Below are 25,955 nucleotides of genomic sequence, written 5' to 3'. Positions count from 1 at the left end.
GTATTCTCTTAGTTTTGGTGTACAATATAGCAATACAGCATTTCTACATATTAGTCAGAATTCATCATGGTAAGTGTATTCTTTAATCCCTGTCACCTATTTTACTTATCCGCCAACCACCTGCCCTCTGGTAACCATTAGTTAGTTCTGTCTATAGTTCAGAGTCTGTTTTTTGGTTTGTCTCTATTTTGTTGTTGTTGTTGTTGTTCATTTGTTGCTTAAATTCCACATATGAGTGAAATCCTATAGTATTTGTCTTTCTCTGACTTATTTCACTTAGCATTATACCCTCTCGATCCATCCATGTTCTTTTTTATGGCTGAATAATACTCCATTTTGTATATATATACCACCTCTTTATTCATTCATCTACTGATGGACACTTGGGCTGCTGCTTTAATTTGGCTGCTATATATAATGCTGCAGTCAACATAGGGGTGCATAAACTTTTTCAAATTAGTGTTTTTGTATTCTTTGGGCAAATACCCCAGTAATGGGATTACTGGATCATATGGTAGCTCTATTTTTAGCTTTTTTATAAACCTTCTTACTGTTTTCCACAGTGGCTGCACCAGTTTGCATTCCTACCAGGATACATATTTAGAAAAATAATGCTATTGCCAGTGTCAGAGAAATTACTGCCTGTGCTCCCTTCTAGGATTTTTATGTTTTCATGTCTCACATTTAGATCTTTATTTTGAGTTTGTTTCTGTGTATGGTATAAGAAAGTGGTCCAGTTTCATTCTTTTGCATGTAATTGTCCAGTTTTCCCAACACTATGTGTTGAAGAGCCTTTTTCCCATTGCATATTGCCTCTTTTGTTGAAGATTAATTGTCTGTATAATCATGTGAGTATTTCTGGGCTCTCTATCTGTTCCATTGATCTATGTGCCTGGGTTTGTGGCAGTACCATAATGTTTTGATCACTACAGCTCTGTAGTATATCTTGATATCTGGGATTGCCACACTTCCAGTTTTGTTCTCCCTTTTCAAGATTGCTTTGGCTATTTGGAGTCTTTTTTGGGTTCCATACAAATTTCAGGATTATTCTAGTTGTGTGAAAAATGCTGTTGATATTTTGATACAGATTGCATTAAATGTGTAAATTGCTTTGGATAATACAGACGTTTAAAAAATATTTGGTCTTCCAATCCACAAACATGGATATTTTTTCCATTTGTGTTGTCTTCAATTTCTTTCATCAATGTTTTGTAGTTTTCAGAGTGCAGGTCTTTCACCTCCTTGGTTGGATTTTATCCCTAAGTATTTTATAATTTTTGGTGTAATTCTAAATGAGATTGTTTTCCTAATTTCTCCTTTTGGTGCTTCATTATTAGTGTATAAAAATGCAGTGGATGGATTTCTGTGTATTGATTTTGTATTCTGTGACTTTACTGAATTCATTTATCAGTTATAGTAGTTTTTTGGTGGAGTCTTTTGGGTTTTCTGTATATAGTATATCATTTGCAAGTAGTGAAAATTTTCATCCTTTCTTACTAATTTGGATGCCTGTTATTTCTTTTTGTTGTCTGGTTGGTGTGGCTAGAATTTCCAGTGCTATCTTGAATAAAAATAGTAGGGGTGGACATCCTTGTCTTGTTCCCAGTCTTAGGGGAAAAGCTCTCAGTTTTTCACCATTGAGGATGATGTTAGCGGTGGGTTTTTCATATGTGGCCTTTATTCTGAGGTATGTTCCCTCTAAACCAATTTTTTTTTGTAAAGGATTTTATCATGAATGGATGTTGTCCTTTGCCAAATGCTTTTTCTGCATGTATGGAAATGATGCTATGGTTTTTATCCTTTATCTTGTTGATGTATTATGTGGATTGATTTGTGAATATTGAAGTACACTTGCATCCTAGATATAAATCCCACTTGATCGTGGTGATTGATTGTGTGTATGTGTGTGTATGTGTGTGTGAATGATTTTTTAAAATGTATTGTTGGATTTGGTTTACTAATATTTTGTTGAGGATTTTTGCATCTGTGTTCATCAGAGATATTGGTCTGTAGTTCTCTTTTTTTGGTAGTGTCTTTATCTGGTTTTAGGATCGTGGTAATGCTGGCCTCATAGAAAGAATTTGGAAGATTTCCTCCTTCTATTTTTTGGAATAATTTGAGAACAATAGGCATTAACTTTTATTTAAATGTTTGATGGCATTCACCTGTGAAGGTATCTGGTTCTGGACTTTTATTTGTTGGAAGTTTTGTTTTGTTTTGTTTTGTTTTTTACTGTTTATTTACTTATTTTTGAGAGAATTCTCACAAGCAGGGGAGGGAGGGGCAGAGAGAGAGAGAATCCACGCAGGCTATGTGCTGTCAGTACAGAGCCTGATGCGGGGCTTGAACTCATGAACTGTGAGGTCATGACCTGAGCTAAAATCAAGAGTCAGACCCTTAGCTGACTGAGCCACCCAGGTGCCCCTTGTTGGAAGTTTTTTGATTACTGATTCAGTTTCATTTCTGGTAATTTGTATTCAGTCTGTTCAAATTTTCTTCTTCCTGATTTAGTTTTGGGATGCTATATGTTTCTAGGAATTTGTCCACTTCTTCTAGGTTGTTCAATTTGTTGGCATATCATTTTTCATAATATTCTTTTATAATCCTTTGTATTTCTGAGTGTCAGGTTTTTATTTCTCCTCTTTCATTTCTGATTTTGTTTATTTGAATTCTCTCTCTCTGTTTCTTTTTATGAATCTAGCGAAAGGTTTATCAGTTGTGTTGATCTTTTCAAAGAACCAGCTTCTGGTTTCATTGATCTGTTCTATTTTTTTTTTTTTTTTTTTTTTTAGTTTTTATTTTGTTTATTTTTGCTCTAGTCTTTATTACTTCCTTCCTACTGTTGGTTTGCGGTTTTGTTTGTTATTCTTTTTCTAGTTCCTTTAAGTGTAAGATTAGGTTGTTTGAGATTTTTCTTGCTTCTTGAGGTAGGCCTGTATTGCTACAAACCTCCCTCTTTAACAGCTTTTGCTGTATTCCAAAGATGTTGGAGTGTTGTGTTTTCATTTTCATTTGTCTCCATGTATTATTTGATTTCCTCTTTGATTTCTTGGTTGACTTACTCATTGTTTAGTAGCATGTTATTTAACCTCCATGTGGTTTTTTTTTTCTAAATTTTTTCTTGTGGTTTATTTCTAGTTTCATAGCATTGTGATTAGAAAAGATGCATAGTCTAAGTTCAGCCTTTGTGACTTTGTTGATATTTGTTTTGTGGCCTAATATGTGATCTGATCTGTAGAATGGTCCATGTGCATTTGAAAAGAATGTGTATTCTGCTACTTTAGGACTGAATATTCTGAATATATCTGTTAGATACATGGGGTCCAATGTGTTGTTCAAAGATACTGTTTCCTTGTTGATTTTCTGTCTGGTCTATCTATCCATTCATGTAAATGAGGTGTAAAGTCCCTACTACTATTGTATTACTATTTATTATTTCCTTTATCTTTGTTATTAGCTGCTTTATAAACTTGGGTGCTCCCATTTTGAGTGCATAAATATTTACAATTGTTACATCTTGTTGGATTGTTCCCTTTATGTTATATAGTGTCCTTTTTTGTCCCTTGTTACAGTATTTGTTTTAAAGGCTCTTTTATCCAATATAAGTATTGCTATCTCAGCATTCTTTTCCACCTCCATTTGCATGATAAATGCTTTTCCATCCCTTCACTTTCAATCTGCCTGTGTTGTTAGGTCTGAAATGAGTCTGTTGTAGGCAGTATGTAGATGGGTCTTGCTTTTTTGCTTATTCTATCACTCTATGTCTTTTGATTAGAACATTTAGTCCATTTACATTCAAAGTAATTATTGATAGGTATTTGTAGCCATTTTGTTACTTGCTCAATGGTTGTTTTTATTGTTCTTCTCTGTTACTTTGTTCTCTTGCACTCTTTCATGGTTTGTTGATTTTCTTTAGTGATACATTTGGATTCCTTTGTCTTTAGTGTTTGTGTACCTATTACTGGTTTTTTATTTGTGGTTTTGATTAGGTTTGCATATAACATCTTGTGCATATAGCATTGTATATTAAGCATTCTATATTCTATATTAAGCATTCTATCTTGTGCATATAAGCATTCATGGTTGCTTAAGTTTGAACCCATTCTTCACTCTTCTTCCCCCGCCATGTTTTAGGTATATGGTGTCATACTTTGCATCCTTTTATTATGTGAATCCCTTGAATGAATTTTTGTGGATATATTTAATTTTACTGCTTTGTGCATCCTACTTTTCACACTCCTACTTAGGGTGTTTCCTTTCTACTCAAAGAGTCTCCTTGAACATTTCTTTTAGGGCTTGTTTAGTGGTCATAAATTCCTTTAAATTTTTTTTGCCTGGGAAACTCTCTATCCTTCTATTCTGAATGATAGCCTTTCTGGATACAGAATTCTTGGTAGCAAGTTTTTTTCCTTTTAGCACTTTGAATATATTATGGTACTCCCTTCTGACCTGAAGAATTCCTGCCGAAAAATCAGCTGATAGCCTTATTGGCTTTCCCTTGTATGTAACTGTTTCTTTTCTCTTGCTGCTTTAAAAATTCTCTCTTTATCAGCACTTTTTGCCATTTTAATTACTGTGTGTCTTGGTGTCAACCTCCTTGGGTTGATTTTGTTGGGGGGCTCTCTGTGCCTCCTGGATCTGGATTTCTGTTTCCTTCACCAGATTTGGGAATTTTTCAACTATTATTTCTTCAAATAAGTTTTCTGTCCCCCTTTACTTTCTTCTCTTTCCAGGGTCCCTATTATATGAATGCTATTAACCTTGATGTTGTCACTGAGTTCCCTTAGTCTATTTTCATTTTTTATCATTATTTTTCCTCTCTCCTGTTAGGTGGATTGCTTTCCATCACTCTGTCCTCCAGGTCGCTGATCTGTTCTTCTGCTTCCTCTAGTCTACTATTTATTCCCTATACTGTATTTTTTAATTTCAGTTATCAAGTTCTTCATCTCTGATTGGTTGTTTTATGTTTGTCTCTTTGTTGAGGGTTTCACTGAAGTCTTCTACTCTTTTCTCAAGTCCAGTGAGTATCTTTATTGCTATTACTTTAAATTCTCTATTGGACATTTTCCTTAGGTCTCCATTTTCCTTAGGTCTCTTGCTGTGATTTTCCTGTTCTTTCACTTGGAACATATTCCTTTGTGTCCTCATTTTGTCTAATTCTCTGTGTGTATTTAGTCAAGTCAGCTATGTCTACTGTTGTTGAAAGTAATGGCCTATGAATGAGAGGTCCTGTAGTGCCCTGAAATGCAATGTCTGCTATTCACCAGGACCTGGTGCTTCATGAGTGCATCCTATGTGTGTTGTTTGTGACCTACTATTGTGGCTGATTTGCCTTTGTTCAATACAGTCATCCCCGTTGTGGACAGGGTTTTGTACCTGTGTTGTTAGTGGGCCAGTCTGAGGCTGCCTTGGGCTTGAGTTGAATCAGCCCATGCACTTTCCAGAGATATAGTACCACCAAACTCCAGGGCACCTTCCCTGACTTGTCCCCTGTGAAGCTTTTGTTGGTGGACGTATCCTGCAGTTAGATGTAATGTCTGCCCCTAGCCCACTACTCAGGCCACAGTTAGAGTAGTGTATGTAGTAATCTTCCCCTCTCCCTGGGCAGGGGTCGCTTTGGAGTGGTGTTGGCCACTGTCAGGGCTGATTGCGCAGTGCCAGGCTTATATGGCACCACTTTGGATGGGCTCTGGCCCAGGGTTTATTGGAGGGGGCAGGGCTGCAGGATGATATGGGGGCAGGGTGTGCAATGGCAGCAAGGTCCACATTGGTGCACAGTGGGAGAAGGCCTGCAGCAGCTTGGGAAAATTCCTGCTGAGGCCAGCCAGGTTGTGGGGGAGTGTATCCACAGAAGTGCACTGGGCAGAGGTGCTTTTAGCAAGCTAGGTGGAGAATGTTGGCCCTGTGCTGGTTCCAGCAAGTGTTTGTATACCTGGACTAGGAAGCAGGGAGGGTATGCCAGTAGCTCTTTTGTTCTTGGAGATGTCTCCCAAAGATCTCTAACCTCTGCAGCACTTGCTCTGAGATTAGTAAATACATTTCTTTCATGTATACGCCTGGTGTTCTTCAAAATGCTGCTTCTATGCTGTATCGCAGCAGGGCTGTTTGTTGTGCTAAGGCTGGGAACTCAGTTTCCTCACCCTCCAGCTCCCAGAGCTGAGCCCACCAATTTTTAAAGTTCCAGATGCTAAGCCCCACCAATTGTAAGAACTTGTGAAGCCAGGCCCTTTCAAAGCCAAATGTTACAGGGATTCCTTTTCCCAGTGTGTGTTCCCCATGCCTGGGGTACCTTGTGTGGTGGGGTCTAGTCCTCTAACCTCTCCATGCCCATCATGTCTCTTCCTCTTGTGGACAGTCCTGTGGGTCCATTTGATTCCCGACCGTGTCTCTGCCTTTCCTACCCTTTTCAATGTGGCTTCTTCTCTACATTTAGCTGTGAAGTCTGTTCTGCCAGTCTTTGGGTCATTTTCTGGTTTATTTGCCCTCATGTGGGTCTTTTTGAGTTGAGTTGTCTGTGAGATGGGGTGGACTTAGGATCCTACTACTCCACCATCTTCCCTGGAAGTCTAGACCAGTTGTTTTATAAAATGATCTTTAATTTTAATCTTTCTTCATGGTTATATTCAGGTTATGTATTTTTGGGAGGTAAATGATCTTGATTATTCTAAGCAAACCAGCTGGGACATTTGAATGGCTATGGGCTGGGATCATCTGGAGGCTTTGTACTTACATCTGGTGCCTGGGTTAGGGTGACTCAGAGGCAAGGCTCTTCTGAGACGAGTGAGCAGAATCTCCTACACAAGCTTCTTCACATAGCTTGGGCTTCCTTACACAGCATGGCAGTCAAAGGGAGTGTTCTGTCCATGAGGGCAGACATGGTAGGACCTTTTATAATCTAGTATCTGCATTCCTCTAGCATCACTAATGCATATGCTGTTGGTTGGCAAGGTCAGGAGCCTGCCCAGATTCAAGGGGAAGAGACATAGATGGAAGAGTGTCCATGAATTTGTGGTTATATTTTAAAAATGCCAGAAGTAATGACTGCCAGATTTCTTAATTGTAAAAATAGCTTTTTTTTCCTCTTTGTCATTAATGGTGATCCATTAGGAGATAGCCTGAGAATATTTAAGAATCCTGTTCCACAGTAGACTTTTATCCTTTAGTGATAGTATTCATTGATGACTCCTCTACATTTATGATTTGGAATTTAAATTACATAAAAATCTTAAACATAATACACTCATCTCCGAGTAAATAAACGTATAATGATGACAGACAGTGTTGGATTCTTGAATAATCTTGTGACAAAGATAAGCTTGCACGACCCGATTTGACAAGTACTAAACATTTTATGCGGATATAAGTAACAAGCACTTGATTATTAGAATGTCAACAGAAATACACATGAAGAGGTTCAGTTCTCTGTATGTGGTTCTGTTGCTGTTTTATCCTATTCTTTCTTTCCAATCAAAGGAATGCACTTAAGGCATTTGTGTCAAAACTGGTGGTAAGAGAAGTGAGATCAATTGAGGCAGATCTTCTCCTTTGCACTTCAAACGTAGCTATAATAACTGAGAGTTAGCAAGTTCCAAACGGATGTGTAATTCAGAAATATAAGCATTAACCTTTTGAGCCTCACCTTTGAAGGTGCAAGAACTAGGTAAAGAGTATGCTTTTATCACATTTAAGTCTTATTCAAATGAATTGTGCAGTGCATATTGAAGGAGATGGTGTTAGTAGCCAGCATGTGTGACTTCCACAGAGATTTGAATTGGCAGGTGAAGGTCTAAACATTGAGCTGCTTGGAATATTCCTAAAATTACACATGAATAATTTCTAAATTGCTAATTAGAAACGTCTAATTAGGAGGTGAAATCTAACTGTATCCCAGTGTGTTTAGAAATCGAATCTTGCCCAAAACTTATTCCTAACAGATGTCTGTGCCAGAGGTCACCACCTCTCATGTGTAACTGTGGACCGACTACAAGTTCTAGGAGACTGTGGTCCATATATTTTTACAATCTTATATTAACTTCTTTAAAATGAGATAAATGTGGAGCCCCTGGGTGGTTCAGTCAGTTGAGCATCCGACTCTTGATTGCTGCTCAGATCACTATCCCAGGATCGTGGGATTGGCCTTGCATCTGGCTCCACTCTGGGCATGGAGTCTGCCTGGGATTCTTTCTCTCTGTCTCTCTCTCCGTCCCTCCCTTTCTCCCTCTCTCCCCCTCTCCCCCATTTGTACGTTCTTTCTCTCTCCAAAATAATAAAATAAAATAAAATAAAATAAAATAAAATGAGACAAATGTTACATGGAAAAAAAAAACTCTGAAGAATAGTCATTAAAATTTTAACAGAAATGTTCCTGTGTGTGGGATGATGGATGGTTTTTATCTTCTTTAAAGAGGTTTTTTTCCCTTGAGTTTACTGGAACTTCTACAAGGACTGTTATGTGTTAGTTATCACTTTTGTAACATGAATAAATTATACAATTGACCTTTGCACAGTATGAGTTTCAACTGTGCAGTTCCACTTACACATGGTTTTTTTTTTTTTTTTTAAGATACAGTATGGTATTTCCCTTATGATTTTCTTACTAACATTTACTTTAGCTCACTTTATTCTAAGAATACACTGTATAATACATATGACACACAAAATATTTGTTGATCAACTGTTTGTTATCAGTAAGACTTCTGGTCAATACTAGGCTATTAGTAGTTAAAGGTTTTGGAAAGTCAAAAGTTCTATGTGGATATTTGATTGCATGGGAGAAGGGAGATCAGTACCCTGACCCCTACATTATTACCAAACTATTCCTATAAATTTTAAAGCTGTTGATTAACAAAAAAATTTTTTTTGATATTTATTTTATTTTTTGAGAGAGAGAGAGAGAGAGACAGACACAGTGTGAGCGGGGGAGGGGCAGAGAGAGAGAGGGAGACACAGAATCTGAAGCAGGCTCCAGGCTCTGAGCTGTCAGCACAGAGCCCCACGTGGGGCTGAAACCCACAAGCTGTGAGATCATGACCTGAGCCGAAGTCTGTGCTTAACTGTCTGAGCCACCCAGGCACCCCTAAAGCTATTGATTTAATGTGAAGGCTGGTAAATATCCCCTGTCCCCCCACCATGCAGCTTCTCATAAAGAATTACCATTGACCACCTTCAAAGCATGGTTTTGCTTAGACATTTTTTTTTTTTACTTTTTTTTTTTTTTTTTTAGAGAGAGAGAGAGCAAGCAAGCAGAGGGAGGGGCAGAGAGAGAGAGAGAGAGAGAGGGAGAGAGACTCCCAAGCAGGCTCCACACTGTCAGAGCAGAGCCCCACATGGGCCTCAACCTCATGATTGTGAGAGTATTACCTGAGCCGAAATCAAGAGTTAGATGTTGGATGCTTAACCCACTGAGCCACCCAGGTGCCCCTAGGCATTTCATTTTTATGAGCATTAAAATGGAGGAAAAAAAGTGTGTTGCACTATTTCTTAAATATGTAGGTCATACCTGGGGCACACATACTTGAGGTTTTAGATGATTCTGATAAATACAATCATATACATGCCTTCAGGAGATGTTTTCTTCACTGTGATTAAAATTCACACATTTCCTCTTAGAGAATAAATAGATCCATGGCTTATTCTTTCTTTCTAGGGAAATGATCATTGTGGCCTACTAAACGAGGAGGGGTCATAGCTTATATTCCAAAAGAAAATGTCATTCACCTTGAAATGTTCATAAAATGATGAGTCAGTGAGTTCTGAATATGTTTACTTATATTTGGTATAAAGTTTCACAGGTAACATTCAGGGAGGGTCCTGCTTTTTGTCATGGCTAGAGCTAGTCCTGTGTTGGGGAGGTCTCCCCTTGTGGATCCCCAGGCCTTTGGGGACTGCAAATGGTAGGCTTCTTGTGTTCTGATCCTCTGTACTACTGTTAGGACGAAGTGATTTTTTTTTTAATTTTTGTTTTAATGTTTGTTTATTTTTGAGAGGAAGAGAGAGCATAAGTGGGGGGAGGGGCAGAGAGAGAAGGAGACACAAAATCTGAAGCAGGCTCCAAGGCTCTGAGCTGTCAGCACAGAGCCCGACCCGGGGCTTGAACCCATGAACCGTGAGATCACGACCTGAGCTAAAGTCGGACACTTAAGCAACTGAGCCATCCATGCACCCCAGGACCAAGTGATTTCTAAGGGAATGAAAAGTTTTGGAAAGATAAAGGGTGAAAAAGAACAAAAAAAATTGGAAGAAGTTCTACACCGAAATTGGAGGAGGAGTTAATTTTATTCTGGGCTTTTATACTGTAATGTAAACTTTTTGTATGTAAGCAAAAGACAAATTGAAAAAAAAAAATTCTAGGTAGGCATTGGGTTTTTATTTAGTTAAGAATATTTGTAGACATTTGGGTTTTGAAAGTCAAAGTTACAGCTGTGTTTGGGAAAATGTATTCTTCTGACTTCAGAAGGTTGTATGCTTGTGTTTCCCAAATGTTTGCAGGTGCAAACTGATACAGCTGCACCTGGAGTGTTTTTAAGGGTTTGCAAACCAGAAAACACAGCATTTTATAACTGGGAATGTATGTTCACACCTGACTGTAAGAGCGATGTAGTTTCAGCTTAATCAGGAGTTTACCTTATGAATTGGTTAGAGAGAAAGCTATTTAGTGAGCCTGTGAACCTTTACTTAATGCCATTTGCTTACCGATGTATCAGAGTTGTTAATTATTATTATTACCTCTGTCAGTTTTTGTTGAACACTGGAAATACCAGGGCACTGATGTTGCATACACAGTTAATGCCACTGAAAATACCCATGGTTTAGGGTAGGTAGTTCTGGGGTGTGTTTCATTATATAATGTTTGGTAGATAAAAGTTGTCATTTACTAAAATCTTGAAGTAGTAAAAACCAAAGTCAATTATGTATTACTCTATGTATGTTTTACAGCACATGGAGTGCTGAAGAAATTAATGCGGTATACGCCGTTAGGAGTTGGGAAGATGTCTGAAAATGTCTCTAGAAATTAAAACTAAAAGCTTGGAAAGGAAGAAAAACATGAACCCTAGCAGTCTGATAAATTCCAAAAAGTACACTTTTTGCTTTGCTTTATTTTTTTTTGGGGGGGGAGGGGTGGGTTATGGCAGGGAGGGAGTTTGTAAAGCAACATTGAAGTTGTTTTTCAAAAAGCTCATGGTAAGTCAGGGCCATAGTGAAAGCCTGAGCCTGTAGGATGAATAGGCTGGGACTGAGAACGACTCCTGCCTTCCTTTTCCCATCCCATTTTTCCTGGCTGCCCTTCTCAGTGTCTGCTGTGACATAATGGAAGGAGCCTCATGCTGATGGGTAACAGGAGGACTCTGAACAAAACCTTGTAGCAGGGTCCAATGTCAGCCTCACAGATCTAAGTGTTGAGGTTTGCATCAGATAATGCATATGAAAGCACTTCGAGGAGTTGCAGCTATTAAGCAAAATCTCCCCTGATGAGGAGGCACATGCGTAAAGAATAGTGTTTGGAAAGAAATGTTCAGAGCCAGCCAGATGGGAAATAGCAGTTGGCGTTGAGGCCTTGGTCTGGGAATAAAGCTTGAGTTTACCACTAACTAGTGGTATAAATATGAGCAAATCTTTAACCACAGGGGCCTTGGTTTGTTCAACTGTGAGAAAAGGGCTTGGCCTAAGTGATAGGTAGGATACTTTTCGCTCTGAGAGTCTGAGTTTTAATGAACCAGAACAAACACGAAGCCTTAGAATATTTCCAGCGTCTAGACTGAACCTAACTGGTATTTCACTGTCAGTCCCTATTACCGATTCTAGTTAAATTTTCTGTAATAGACCCATATTTAGTCATGGGGTAGAGCTGATTCGAAGACAGCTGGAAAGTTTTCAGAGTTCTTTTGTACTGTTCACACAGTAGCTGAATTCTAAAGTTATGTTACAGATGGAAGGTTCATGCTACCTTGGTGCCAACTTAGAGTCATATAACCTTAAGGTGATGAGTGTTTGTCTAAGCACACTATAGACTCTGGAGCTGAAAGGAATATTTGGCCATTTCGTAGCTAAATATTGTGGAAAGAAGATTGGAAATTTTATTTTTGTCCTTCCTTGTATGTTAAATGTTCACTAAGGGGAGTAGGCATTGGTTTCCAACCATCTTCTGGCTAAATCTCTTTGTGTTTATGGATAGTATAGTTATGTGAGCTAGGCCACCATCAAAGAGGACAGAGTATGAATGGGGCTTAATGTGATTGGGTAACATTGGAGACAGGGCAACACACTGACTAACACATCCACACTAGAATCAGGAAATCTGGGTTCAAATCTTCGTAGGTCAACCACTTGGTCATAGGAATTTGTCGGGTATATTTCAACTACCCAATAGTTGCAGCTATTATTATTCAAGATGATGGGAGTATGCACACATATTAGTAATCTCCCTATCACAGTAAAGACCAGTGGATTCTCCTGTAGAAACATGTAAAAAAAATTATCTAATCCCCCTTAATTTCCTTTAACCATATTATTTGTTTACTTAGTTGAATCAAATGCTGAAGGTTTGAGTTGGGTATTAAAGCAAAATTTTCAGAGACCATTTTTATTTCCTGTTATCTACAAAGCATTTCTGGCAGAAGTGGCCCAATCATTTCCGTATGTGGCCCCTGGTAGCAGAGCATGAAGGACTCTGGGAGGTATTTATATGTATGGCTGAGTCCCACGGGCATAAATGTGAGTCTGGTGAGTCTGTTGAGTCTGCAGAATCTGTGACTTAACAGTGGTGCCAGACTTGTGTTTGTGCTAACACTTAGTAGATCTGAATAAGCGCTTATCTACCTGACATATCTATGTGTGGAGTTTTGTGTTTTGTCTTTGTCTTGTCTGGTTTGAGTTTTCCTTTGTTGTAAAATACGTAGGTGCAGTGAAGACACTTTCTACCCTGAAACAAATGTTTTGAGTAGACTTGATCTTTTAGTATTGTTGAAGATGAGTTCATCTGCCCTACAACAAAGGTAATAAGATGCTAGAGAAGTTAGGAGAGTCAAGAGACTTTGGAAAGAGACCTGGGCAGCAAAGGAATTTGCATCCATGCAGTGGTTCTAGAATTGGGAAGTCAGTATTATAGTCGAAGATGACATACATCTTGGCCATAATAGAACAAGATAAGTAAATTTGTAACTTCTAGAATCAGATGGCCAGGAAACAGGACAAAATTGTAAAGTAAACAGTTTATTGTTTCCTCCTCTCCTAAACTTAAAAAGAATATTAAAAAAAAAGTTATTTTTGGTGTTTCAGAGAGAACCATAAGAACATAGCTTTGTAGCTTAAAAAACAAACAAAAGTAATTGGGAACTTGAGTCTTGTGCATTGGCAAATAAGGTAGATGCATATACAAAGTGATGTGTTCGTGAAACATCTAGGAAGTCGTGGCACAATGATGGTGAGTCTTACATAGAGAATCTCTTATAAAGATAATCTGAAATTATACAGATAATCTCCAGTTTTACTCTTTTTAAACAGATATAGAACATTATAGTTGGTGATTTTTTTCCCCCTAACGATTATATTTTGTTTGTTTTTTAAACTAGCAGTAGGGGCTCTGGAATCAGAACTGAGAGCAAAGATACCAACTCTGCCATTTTCAAACTGGACATTTGGATTAATTGTTTAATCTTTGAGCTTTTATCATTTGAGCTTATATCACATGTTCATGTGGGGAACAATGCTTCCCTCAAAAGTTGTGAGAATATTAAACAGAAAGAAAGCCTACTACCTAGTACGTGCTTTTAAATGTTAAATGTATTTAATGAAAGAGGAAGTAATTTAAATCTCAGATTTCAGTGCTGAAGTGCAGAAATGAATACACAAAATAATTTTGTGATTCTAGCTGACTTGGGAATTTGATAAGGGGCTCTATTTGTTTCTTCCCTTTCACCCCCACTGCTTGATGAGCTTCTTCCATAAAACATTTTAGAATCATGTGTTTAGAATAACTAAACAGTGGATTTGAGGAATATTCAAGACTTGAAAGAATTAGTGCCCTCTCAAAACAGTGGTTGAGCAGAGTAATGAAGGTCTAAATCCATTTTTATTATCACATGTGATCATATTACAAATACCAGTAGCTCCCATTTATTTCTGGTTATGATGTGTCAAGTGCTATACTAAACAGTTTATAAACATTTTCTCATTTAATGTCTGTAATAACATGAGATCTAGGTGTTATGGCCCTCATTACACCTGTTTTAAGGAGTAGTCTATACATTCATAGCTGAGAAGACTTAAAAGCCAGGATAGTGCCTTCTCAAGTGAGCAAATGGGCCTTGGTACCACCAAATTCAGATGACAGGATAACTCTTTGAAATGTTAATACAACGTGGAGTTTGTTGAGGAAGTGGTCGGTATTTAGCATCTTTGAAATATTTTACTCTAATTATGACTTGAGAGGGTCCAAGGAATCGATTGTGTGTGTTCAGTGCCAGTTTTTCTGAGATAATATTTCTGGTGTTTTGACTTTGACTTTGGTCCATCCAACACAAGTATAAAATGCTGTAGAATGTTTGTCTGAATAGGTATTTCTCAGCCTTGGCTCCAGAGAAGAATCACCTGGAAGCTTTAAAATGCAGATGAAAGAAAAGCAAATAAACCTGAAGCCCAGTCCCCATTCCCAAATTGAATTTTTCCTGAGTTTCATTCAGATATAATTGATATAAAAAATTTGTATTAGTTTGAGGTGTACAGTATAATGGTTTGATACGTGTATGTATTGTGAAATGATTACCACACAATCAGTTTGCTTAATGCCTGTCACCTCACATACATTTAACTGGAAGAAGTTTGTACCTTTTGACTGCTTTCATCCATTTGTCCCCTACTTCCATCCCCCTGCCTCTGGCAGCCACCAGTCTGTTCTAACCTATTAGTTAGGTTTTTTAAAATTCCTCATGTAAGTTAGATCGTGAAGCATTGGTGTTTCTCTGTCTGATTTCACTTAGCATAATGCCCTCCATGTCCATCATGTTGTCACATGTGGCAAGATTTCCTTGTGTTTTTTTTATGGCTGAATAATATTCTCGCCGATATTCTGATATAAACCATGTCATAAGAATTCTGGAGGCTTGCAGAATTCCATACTTAGCCCTGGGGTGTCTCAGATCTTTCCCCTGAGAGCATTGGAGTTGCACTCTCAGGTCCTGCCTTTCTTGGTGGCTTGCAGTATGACTCTGAACGCTTGAGCCGCTCCCCACAACTCCCCCCTACCCCCCACACTCCTACCCATCTTGTTACCCTGAGGTGTGTGTGGAGGGAACAACAGTCATCGGGGTGGGTCTTAGAGGAAGGTCTGTTCAGAAGATTATCAGCTATGCAGAATCAGTTCTGGGATGTAACTTTCCCATTGTTTATTTAGGCTTTGGGTGTATTGGCTCTGTGTATTGTTTGGTTTCCTATTCCAGTACTGTCCCAGAGGCATTTCCCATATTTGTAAAGATCAAACATAGGTAAGAAGCTATTCCAACAGTTGGCCACACACGGGCTGTTTTCTTTCAATGGAAGTAAGTTTTCCCAACTTCTCTCTTTCACATTGTCATACGCTTCTCAACCTAACTTCTCTCCTGTTCCCACCACTCCACAACCTTCCTTAATTTGAGTAGTGACAGATGGTAATAAATCCAGCTGTGGACAGTAGTTTAGACAGCAGAGGATTTTTTAAGGCAGATAAGTAGTTTGCTATTTGCTGGAGTGCCCTATTGGAACACAGAGTCTGTGGAAATATGGTGTTAGCAGGTTGCCAGTTGGAGCACTAAATTAAATTTTCACTAGCAAATATTTGTCCACAGTAATTTAAATCATTTTGTATCCCATTTACGCATGAGGGGGCAGTATGGTACTATATAAAGCAAATGCTCTGTTGAAATTGTCTATTTTTATTGGTATATAATAGTTTCTAGGTGAGAACTTTTAGACTGCGATCGTAACTCTGACATGGTAGTTAGTTGTTGAATGTGATATGCATATGTGATCCCCTCATTCGTATACACAGGTCACATGCCTTTTTTATTTAAATGCATAAATAATCATTTCCTTGCAGCAGTGGGGCTTTCCCACAGTGCCTTTTTTATTGTGAGTTTTATATTTATGTTTTGTTTAATGGTAGCAAGCTTTCTTCCTGTTTCCTGCTTTCACTTGGGGAGCATCAGGCCTCTTGGAGATGCAGTGTCTATTAGGTTGATGTGTCTAAATATTTTATTTTATGACTTCATTGAAGGCTGAAGGGTCTCCAGTTTTGTTGGGGACAGGAAACCTCTGAACTCAGGTCTTGGCAGCTGTGGAAGGTCTATTATAAATTACCTCTGCATGATATGCTTCCCTTTATGGGACAGATTGCTTTTCTCAAAAGAAAAAAAAAATTGTTAAGCAAAGAAGCAGCGCATTTTAATTAATGTTATTATTGCTGATATATGAGTGACACTGTAGATTATCAAGGTGCTATATTCTAGGTTTCATAAATGGAAGGGAAATTATTAAGGGAAGTTGGAGGGCAGTAATTGATAAAATCTATAAAGTATTTTATGAAAAATGTACATGGGAATCTGAAAGGTAATTTCATAAGCATAAGCTATTTTTAAATGTGTAAAAAATATTTACAGTCATATGTTTCTGTTTATGTAGCTGAAAAAAAATTGAGACCAGCATTTGGCATAAACATAACCCTGTATGAAACTAAATGGGATATTTACTTTTAATGTTTTATCCTGGCTACTTTCTTTGTGGGTGAATAGCTGTGGTATTGTCTATACCTGGTAAAGTTAATTATACATACTTAGTTTTGGAACGAATTTATTTTGAAATATAATGATTGGACATTGCTTTTACTTAATTTTAACTAGAGATTGTATTTTGAAATCTTCTGTTAAAAAAATAAATGAAAGACTTACGACCTGTACCCACGATTTGAAGGAATGGATTTTTGGCTCCAGCCTGTTTAGGATGAGCTCCAAATCAAATGTTGCTTGATACTGGTTTACTATTGCAACACACAGGTTTCTGTTCACGGGAAACAATTAATGTCCTTTATGCTTCGATGGCAGATTTTTAGGACCCCGCCCGATGCGACATTCCTGGAGCCAGTCTCCCTGTCGACATCACCCCCAAATGCTCCACCAAGGCAATCGAAGAGACAAGGCCAGAGGACGAAGAGACCCGTGGCCGTGTATAATCTTTGTCTGGAGCTGGAAGATGGTAAGATGTTGATTCTATTTTTCTGCTTGACAGCATGTTGAGAGTATGGCATATCATATGTCCTCAGGGAAGGCCATTCTTTTCCTTCCTTTGTGTTTTAATTTCTTTTCACCTTAAGATAATTTTTTGAGATTAACGAGGAGGGTAAAGCCTTCTTGTCAGAGAGAAAATGCAAGTTTCAGGTTTGTGTTTGTTATTTGTTATGCATGTTTCTTTTTTTATTTTTAAAAGACAGCTTAAATTTCTTTTTTTGGGAAACTTGTGTGACCTCCTGTGAGGTTACATAACTCTGAGACAAATGGAAGAGGAACTAAAATTAAAGCAGATCTTTTGAGAGGAGCTGATAGTCTAATGTTAAATACATCAAGATTAAAGGCATAGTTTTCTGTTGCACTGAAGCTTAGGGCTTCTGCATCTTATTTGGCCCACGTTTTCTCGCAAGGCTGGCGCCTCATCGTACAGTAGGCGTGGCGAAGTGACCTGCCTTTAGGGGTCAGGCCCAGTGAACTAAGGTGCAGTGGGACTCTGGCAGATGGAAGTTCTACTGTCCTGTCCTGGCTAACATGTTCCAGTTACTTGTTGTCATGTGGCCACATTGTCTCAGTATCGTCAGATTGCCTAGTTTTTTAAAGAAAGCTTGGAAATTTGAATTTTATGCACTGATCTCTACAAAACAAGACCGTGTGCCACATAGAAATTACTGACTGCCGATTTGTAATCGTTGCGGTTATTGGCATGGAGGGGTAAGGTGATTCTGGCTAAAAACCTCTAGTTCAGCAGGCATGTCTGAAACTGTGACTCTTTAGTTGTGGGACCTTTTGAGGACATTTCCTGAATTCGTAATTAATCTTCGTTCTTCTTTTTGTTACAACCTTTTTTTCTTTTTTGTATCTTTCATTTATTATCCTTCCAAGCTACTGAAGTTATATTGGTTTGGAAGTATGAGGTGATTGTCAGAAGGAGGAAGGGAATGAAGACAGAAACAAATGCAGTACCTTTCATCGTAAGGAGCTGTATAGTCAAATGTCCAGGTAGCTAATATCGAAAGATCCATGCAAGCAAGTGACAACTGATCAGGGAGTCGCTGCAGGAAGCCTCAGAATGCTTCCTGTAATAACACGGTGGGGGGGCTAACGTGTGCCGGTATTCTTTCACATCGTTTAAGATGGGCATCATATGATACAACTCTTAGTTTTACAATCAGATCCTTATTTTCCAGAGGAAGGGCATGAATCCTTAAAATCAACCTATAATTTCAGAGCTTCCTTTTAGACCTTAGTTTCAACTTCTGATCCTACCTAACTTTTTTTTGTTCTCTTTTTTTCTCACTCTCACTCTCTCTCAACGGAGTTGCTAATAAGGAGTAAAACTGACTGGTTTGAATTGCACCTTTTCTTGTATCTCACTTGTCCTCTGGTGGAAGTGTTAATAAATAGTGAAGGAGGCAAATGTTGGGAAGTAGGAAGAGAAAAAGAAGTCAAGGAGATGTAGAATAAAATCTGCATTGGCTCACTGGCCCTTGAGCAAAACCAAATTGGCTGTATTTCATAAAGGAAATGACCAAAGAGTGACTGTTTGTCTTAGAATCACATCTACTTTTTTGGTATTTTAAGGAATTGAATCATAATATCCAATCAGTATACATGGTGACTGATCTTTTGACCATTGTGTTGGAAAGTGATTATTAATGGGTAAGAAGTTGCTGAAGTGGTGCTTGGTACATCTTTTATGGGAATGCTCATGATGGCATATAATCATAGCTTTCCTAGATTTTAGGTCATATAATAATTCTTAATTATTTGATTATAAGGGAAAAAAGATTGTGAAATATTCAATTCCTTTAGTCTGTTTTTATGTTCATTATTTATATGGTGTTTTATTCTACGTTTTGTATTTTATAACTTTACATTAATCTTTCTTGATTGTAGCCTTGGAATTTGTTGTTGTTGCAAATTGTCGGAATCAGGAAAGTCCATGATTTTGTCACAGAGTAATTTTATTTTATCTAGAGGTCATAAGATAACGCAATTAAAAACTAGAAGTTATTTCCTTCCTCCCCCCCCCCCCGCCAATTATTTGTAGGTAAGCTTTAGTGAAACTCAGGTTGTGTGAAAAAGAATTATTTCAGAGAGAACAGAGTAGGGTCTACATATTATATTTTCCAAAAGAGGCAGGGTGGTGGGGATAAATGAAGAGAAGAGCTTCTGAAAGGAAGCATACAGGGGAAGCATACTAAAAAACTGTGTTATTGACTATACCTAGCATATTGAAAAACTCTGCTCCCTCCCCCACCAAAAAAATCTGTTGTCCCTAGTACTTAAATGTTTTTTTTTTTTTCAGTAGCCTGAGTTCTATAATTGTCAACTTGAAGGTTTCAAAAAGTTTAATCTTTTTAATATTTTTTCTTATTGGTGGTAGTAGAGTCAATTTCCTATGTTTCACTAGGTCTGGTGAAGATATGCATTACAGTCAACTTTGGTGGATTATTCTTCCCAATTTTGTAGCTTAGATGAATGTGATAGAGATTTTTAAATGTAGATGTGTCCTTCTCCCATTGATGCAGTGTAGTATAAATTAATCTTGACTTAATGAAATATAGGACAAATAGTTATTGTTTAAATTTAGGTGGATTATCTGTCAAGAGCCAAGGCGCTAGATTAGATGATCGGAGATTTTCTTCAGCCTTATGATTTGGTCACAGATTTGGTATTTGAGTTAAGTGTTTGTAATATGTTATTTCTTCTTCTACATTGAGTAGGGTATGAAACTAAGTGATGTCCCAAATAGCCAACCCTGGAAAACAGTCACAATTGGCTTCAATTTAACATCAGGCAGATCAAAAAGTCATTATTAACAAAGAGTCAGCAAGCCTATTACATGAGCTGAAGCAGGATAGGCCTGGAAGCAGAGAATCCAAGCTGGCGTAAAATGAGAGAGAAACCCTCTGCTGTTAGACATGAATTTTATTATGATATATTCAACCCCACCCCCATCCCAATTGAGAGGTGACCAGTTTAATTAAAGACGCCTAGTGTCTTTACTTTGTTAAAGACTTTAATTGGCTTTGGCACATTTATCCATATTATATACACAGTGCTCGTAATTTTTCTTTGTAATATATGATTAAATGATATTAAACTTATTATTTGCGAAAGACTTTAAAATTCTAGTTAGTTGCTTAAGGATCTTTGTTGATGATTAATACAAACTGAAATGGATATACTATCTGGCTAGATTTCTTTAAATAGAGCAGCTATTAAATCTTTACTAAAGGTCTTATCTTTATTTGGTAGAAGCCATATTGTTCATTTTTATATAGCATTTAATAATCTCATGAACTTCAAAGTTGAGAAGTTTGGCTGGGTCTGTTGTGAAATAGAAAAATATGAGGTATGCTGGAAAGTGCTAAAAAGATAACTAAAAATCAGAGGTTTGCTTTCATTCTCAAATGATCTGTGTTTTTATTTTCTTAGAATTCATAATAAAGTAACTCCAGACAAGTTTATAATGTATGTTCATTTTCTCCTGCTCATTCCATATTTATGTCCTTTACTACCTCTTATGTAAAGAGACACCTTTTTTGTTGTTGTAATTCTCCCAAGTACAGGGGAAGTTCATGAGGCTAAATGAGATATATTCTTTGTTATTCTCATTCAAGGCCAAAGAAAAATTTTAAAAGAGATTTGGGGAGTGGGAGACAAGATGGTGGTCATCTAAATTTTGACCAAGCTCTTTCTTTATGCTAGTTCTAATTTTAAACAGAATGAGGCATTCATAGGACTAGTTTTTATTTGTATCTTCTTGAGTAGTTAGGTATTCTGTTGCCCATCTTCTTTTGTACATGATCTAGCAGTTTATTTGTTTAGGCAACTTAAAAAATATGATTTATAGCGAGTTGAAAACAGAATCATCTTGCAAGCCAGTTGGCAAGATTTAATATTATTATAGAGTAGGTCTTACTTGGGTATCGTTGGGTTGGCACTCTCACACTTGGATCCCGGATGTGCTAACTGCAGCACATTTTGTTGAACATGTGTTATTGTAGTCCTACAGTGTGACAAGGATGGAGAGCCTTATAAGCATAAAGTGAAAATGTAACTGTTAAAAGGGAGATAGATAAACAACGAAGCATGATCGTTTCCCTTCTGTTCTAAGGAGGAACATACTGTGATACGGATCAGTCTCTAAAATCAGAGTAGCATAAATAAGTTGTATGTAGATGTCCTTTCAGCTGAAATGACACCAAGGTAGATTTTTAAATGATTACCTAACATTTAAATGTCCCATATCAATGAGAGTGATGCTGAGAGCCACCTTTGGTATTTGGAAAGAATCTTGTTGAATAATGAATGAGGCATAAGCAAGAGAATAGAGAGCTAAAAAGGAGGCTCTTGGAAGGTCTTTTGAAATGTAGATTTTTAATCCTAAAGTATGGAATGCCCCTGGCAGTTTGGAGATTTTCTGCCTCTATCATTAATTAGTGATTTTTCTCATACTAGAGACTAAAATCAGAATTCTGTGTATCTATTGAAGAGTTTTTATAAACTCTGCATCATGTTTACACATGGTTTCTATTTCAAGGCGTCAATATTCTACTCTTCTTCTGTCACTATACAGTAAAATAATGAGACAGCATGGTAGCAAGTGCCCAGTGCTGGGCTGTCGGCCTTATGGGCCCTGAGGAAGGCAACCCCAGAGCTGCGGTAGGTGGGAAAGGTGTCATGGTTTCCTTGAGCGGAGCCATTTTGGCAGTTGGTTGGGGCATGATTTCAGGTGAGGAAACTAGCTTGAATGAAGGCCCGGCAGCAATGGTGAGTAAGAATAAGGCAGGAGGGTAAAGAAGAGGCCAGCTTGATCAGAAGGGGGCAGGGTTGAAGAGTAGTGACCAGTGAACCCAATGAGATGTTGCCAAACCAGGGGAGGTCAGCTTAAGGAATGATGGTTAGAAGTCTGGTCAGAGGACTTTGTATTCTGATTCTACTCAGATAGCTTACCCTCTCTAAATCTATCGTATTAACTACAAAATAGTAGTTACAATGTGTGCTACTGAGGATAGTTGAGAAGGTTTAGGTGGTTAATGTGCTTAATATAGTGTCTGGTATATAGTAAACACTCAAATCCTAGCTTCTGCTATTCAATATTATTATTAAAGACAGAGAAACGTGCCTTATATATAGAATGATAAGAGAAGTTACTGTTTTTCAGCAAGGGAGAGTTGTCACATGGAAAATAATATTAAAGGAAGTTTAATCTGACTTAAATCTGTCTGTAAGAATCAGAAAGGCCATGGTAAAAGGCTGGTTAAGTAGTTTAGGTTTAGGTTGGTATGGTGTTGAACCAGCACTAGGAATAGAAGATAAATCTGGGACAGGTGTTAAAGCAAACTGTTGGGACTTCTTAACTGACTCGATGTGGAGGATGAAAGCAGATAATCAAAACGATGTCTTCAGCCACATTTTAATATTTAGACCACCTTTTCATCAAAAGGAAGGAAATACCTCATTTTGTTAGCATCTTCAATACATAGTGCAATATGTAACCGCTTTGGAAAATAGGTTTAATAAAAATAGTGTACAATGTATTAGTGTAAATAGTATATATGGAAAGTCAGTGGAAAGAGGAAAATATTAAATAGTACCAAATGGTATGTCTTCTTAGAGAAAGAATAGTCTCATAACCGTGAGCAATGGAGAGCTCATTTCTTTTCCCCTATTTACCGCACAGACCTATATCCACATTCATTCATGTGCTGGGAAGGTAAAGGTTGCGAGGCAACCACCAAACTAAAAGACGATCATTTCAGTAGAAGTCAAGGGTGGATAGCAGACAGTCATGGCAGCTCTGTACTCTCAAATCTCAGTTCCCAAGAGAGCGTCTTTGGAAATTGCCTTCATGAAAACATGCTTTTATCAGTGAGTTGTAACTGCCCTGTCATCCCCACAATGTAAGAAGAACCACTGTAAAACCATTGTTGATGGGAATTTTCAGTGACATTCTACAGCTATTGACATTTTATTGTAGACATAAGCTGATCAGCTTGACACAGAATTATAACCAACCCTAAGTAACTGGGCACAAACAGATCTCCGGCTCAAGCTTGGCGATCTTCCCTTGATTCTTATCATTTTTTTGGCATGACACTTCTTGGGTGGACGCTGGATAATAACTTCCTGAGTGCCAAGGCCCCTTGCCATTTCTTCGGGGCAATGTTATGATTCCCTGACATGGAATTACTGTATTGTGAAGTTAAATCTAAGACCAGGCTTGAATCAGTGACAGTATATGTAGACAGATTATTTCTTAACTCACTGTTACAATGATGAGATCAATGGGATGGAAAAGGCAGCCAGAAATTTCAGGGCTGTAATTGAGTTGTGGCGTACCCATAAATCATGCAAGCTGCCTCCCCTGCATTGGCGTCTCCCCAGAAGCCTCCCAGAAGCTCAGCCCCCCTAATGTCAGCGACAAAGCACACGGCAACTTCTTATATGACTTCCTATATAATCTTAACTATGCTTCTGTGTGGGATGAACATTTCCCCCTTTCTCTGGAGGGAAAAGGCTTATTTAACGCCTTCAAAAAAATACATAGCTGCTTCTGTGGTGAAAATAAGTTCATGGCAGGTAACTAGAATTTATAGAAGAGAGAAAAATTCTTTAAAGCTTGTCTCCCTGTGGTGTGGGTTTTTTCTTCACTTCTAATAGCTTTTATTTTAATTTCTAGTTCTGAATTCAAGCAGCTGTCATTCTCTTTATAGCCCTTTTTGAAACTCCTACAGCGTAGGAGGTAGCTGGGCTGTCTAAGAAACATCTTTTCAAACCAACCAAAGTATTGTTTATCCTGAATGAAATAGAATTTTTAAGGCTGTCAAGAGTGAGTGATTTGAAGCGTTTTCTTTGATAGCCAGGAAGATGAGCAGAAATCTTAAAGAAGGGAAGGTATTATCTCAATGTGGCCAATTCCAGGTAACTTCTCTTACCCAGAAAAAACTCTTTTGAACCATGATAAAAATTACCACTAAGTGAGGGTGTTGTCTACAATTAATATAACAAAACAAACCTGTGGCAGCTCATTTTTACTTACTGAATTCTTACCAGCTGCTGACGAAAAAGAATGAGATTGAGTCAATAATGGAGAATACTCCTGTAACTAGTCCCCTCTAGTTGCCCTCTGTGAACTCTGGGTAGCAACTTTGCAGCTTGGTTCCCTCTGAGGGCTCATTCCGCTTTCCATGGCATTGCTGTGTACCCTCCGAGCAGTATCTGGAAGTTGAATGTTACTCTTGGATGAAAAGAATTCTTCAAACCTATTAAAATGAATTATCAGGCTGACGTTTTGCAGATACTAGTATTCTCTAAAGTCAGCAGCATGGGGTGCCTGGGTGACTCAGTTGGTTGAGCGTCTGTCTCTTGATTTTTGCTCAGGTCATGATCCCAGGGTCGTGGGATCGAGCCCCACGTCAGGCTCTGTGCCAAGTGTGGAGTCTGCTTGAGATTGACTCTCTCCCTCTGCCTCTCTCTCCCCCACTTGCACATATATTGTCTCCCCCTCTCTCTCTCAAAAAAAAAAAAAAAAATTAAAATCAGCAGCATGATTTTTTGGGCTTCAAATGTGATTATGGTCATGATTTTATTTTTCTCTTTGGGTCAGAATAGAATAATATTAAGTCTTTATTAACTCAGTTATTTGACAGGTATATTCTTTTTCTTAAAAATTTTAATAGTTAATGCAATAACAGGATACAGAATTTGGAGGGTGGATAATGGTGATCAGTGACATATACCATACTACATGCCAGACACTGTTTTTAGCAATGTTAGTTAGATATCGATAATCCTCATAACCATCTGAGAGGTAGTATTATGATCATCCCTATTTCATGGTTCAGGAAACTGAGGCCCAGAGATCAGCAAGTCACCTGTCTCACAGCTGGCCAGTGACAATGCCAGGATTGAACCCAGGCAGTGCAGTCCCACGGCCTGGCCCCTTTTCCACGCTGCTAGTGTGCTGAACACAAGTGCTGCAGTGACATCTCCTCTTCCCTGGAGTCCGTAGACATGGCCTGTTTGCCTCTGAGTCTTTTTCAGAGATGCTCTGCATTTCAAACAGTATGTCAGTTTATTCTTTTTTTAATTTTAGGAATGATTCTTAGTTTTCTCATTGTAAGAAAGTACTGGAATCAGAATAATGGTCTTACTGAAGGAGATGCAGGTGAAGAGAGAGCCAGAGATGTGTATGGTTGTAAACCTGGGGCACAATGCACGGTGACAGAAATGGGCCCTCCAAGAGAAAAGGGGGTGCTCATTTTTCTGGGAGGGGGAGAGGGAGGAGCAGTCATTTTATTTCAGTGACATGTTTGTTTTCATGTGGTTTATGCAACCATTTACCAAAATGGACAATTACCTGCTCTTGCGTTAGCTGTAATGCAGATCTCTCAGGTACCTGGTGCTTCAGTGGGTTGTTAGAGATGTGTAAAGGGAATGCAATCAGCAATTTGATGCTGCCTGAATATATTGGATTTTGCTGGTATTTTTTTTCCCTCTTTGTTCTTCCTTTTATTAAAAAAATTACAACAACAGGTAATAGGTTCCTTGGTTTGAAACCCAAAAAAGTACAATGATGTAGTGACAAGTGTCTGCTCCACCCTGTCAGCTCGTTCCCCTCACCCGGCTGCACCTGCACAGGGCATCTGCAATCACTGACGGTACTGGCTTGAGCCATATGGAAGTGCCATC

The 25,955-nt window shown here is 38.2% G+C and overlaps 1 protein-coding gene across 4 annotated transcripts in view; it reads left to right on the top strand.

Moving 5' to 3' along the window:
• ARHGAP10 (Rho GTPase activating protein 10) overlaps nucleotides 1-25,955 on the top strand; it is a 320,443-nt gene that overhangs the window by 248,733 nt on the left and 45,755 nt on the right. For all 4 annotated transcript variants that reach the window (XM_042935344.1, XM_042935343.1, XM_042935345.1 and 1 more), the window contains one exon: nucleotides 17,070-17,220. In XM_042935344.1, the coding sequence (XP_042791278.1) occupies nucleotides 17,070-17,220 (151 nt within the window). The remainder of the gene's footprint in view (nucleotides 1-17,069; nucleotides 17,221-25,955) is intronic.

Source organism: Panthera leo, chromosome B1 (genome assembly GCF_018350215.1).
Source record: "Panthera leo isolate Ple1 chromosome B1, P.leo_Ple1_pat1.1, whole genome shotgun sequence".
Lineage (NCBI taxonomy): Eukaryota > Metazoa > Chordata > Mammalia > Carnivora > Felidae > Panthera > Panthera leo.
Note: the sequence above shows the minus strand (reverse complement) of the source record. Positions and strands in the feature narration are given on the sequence as shown.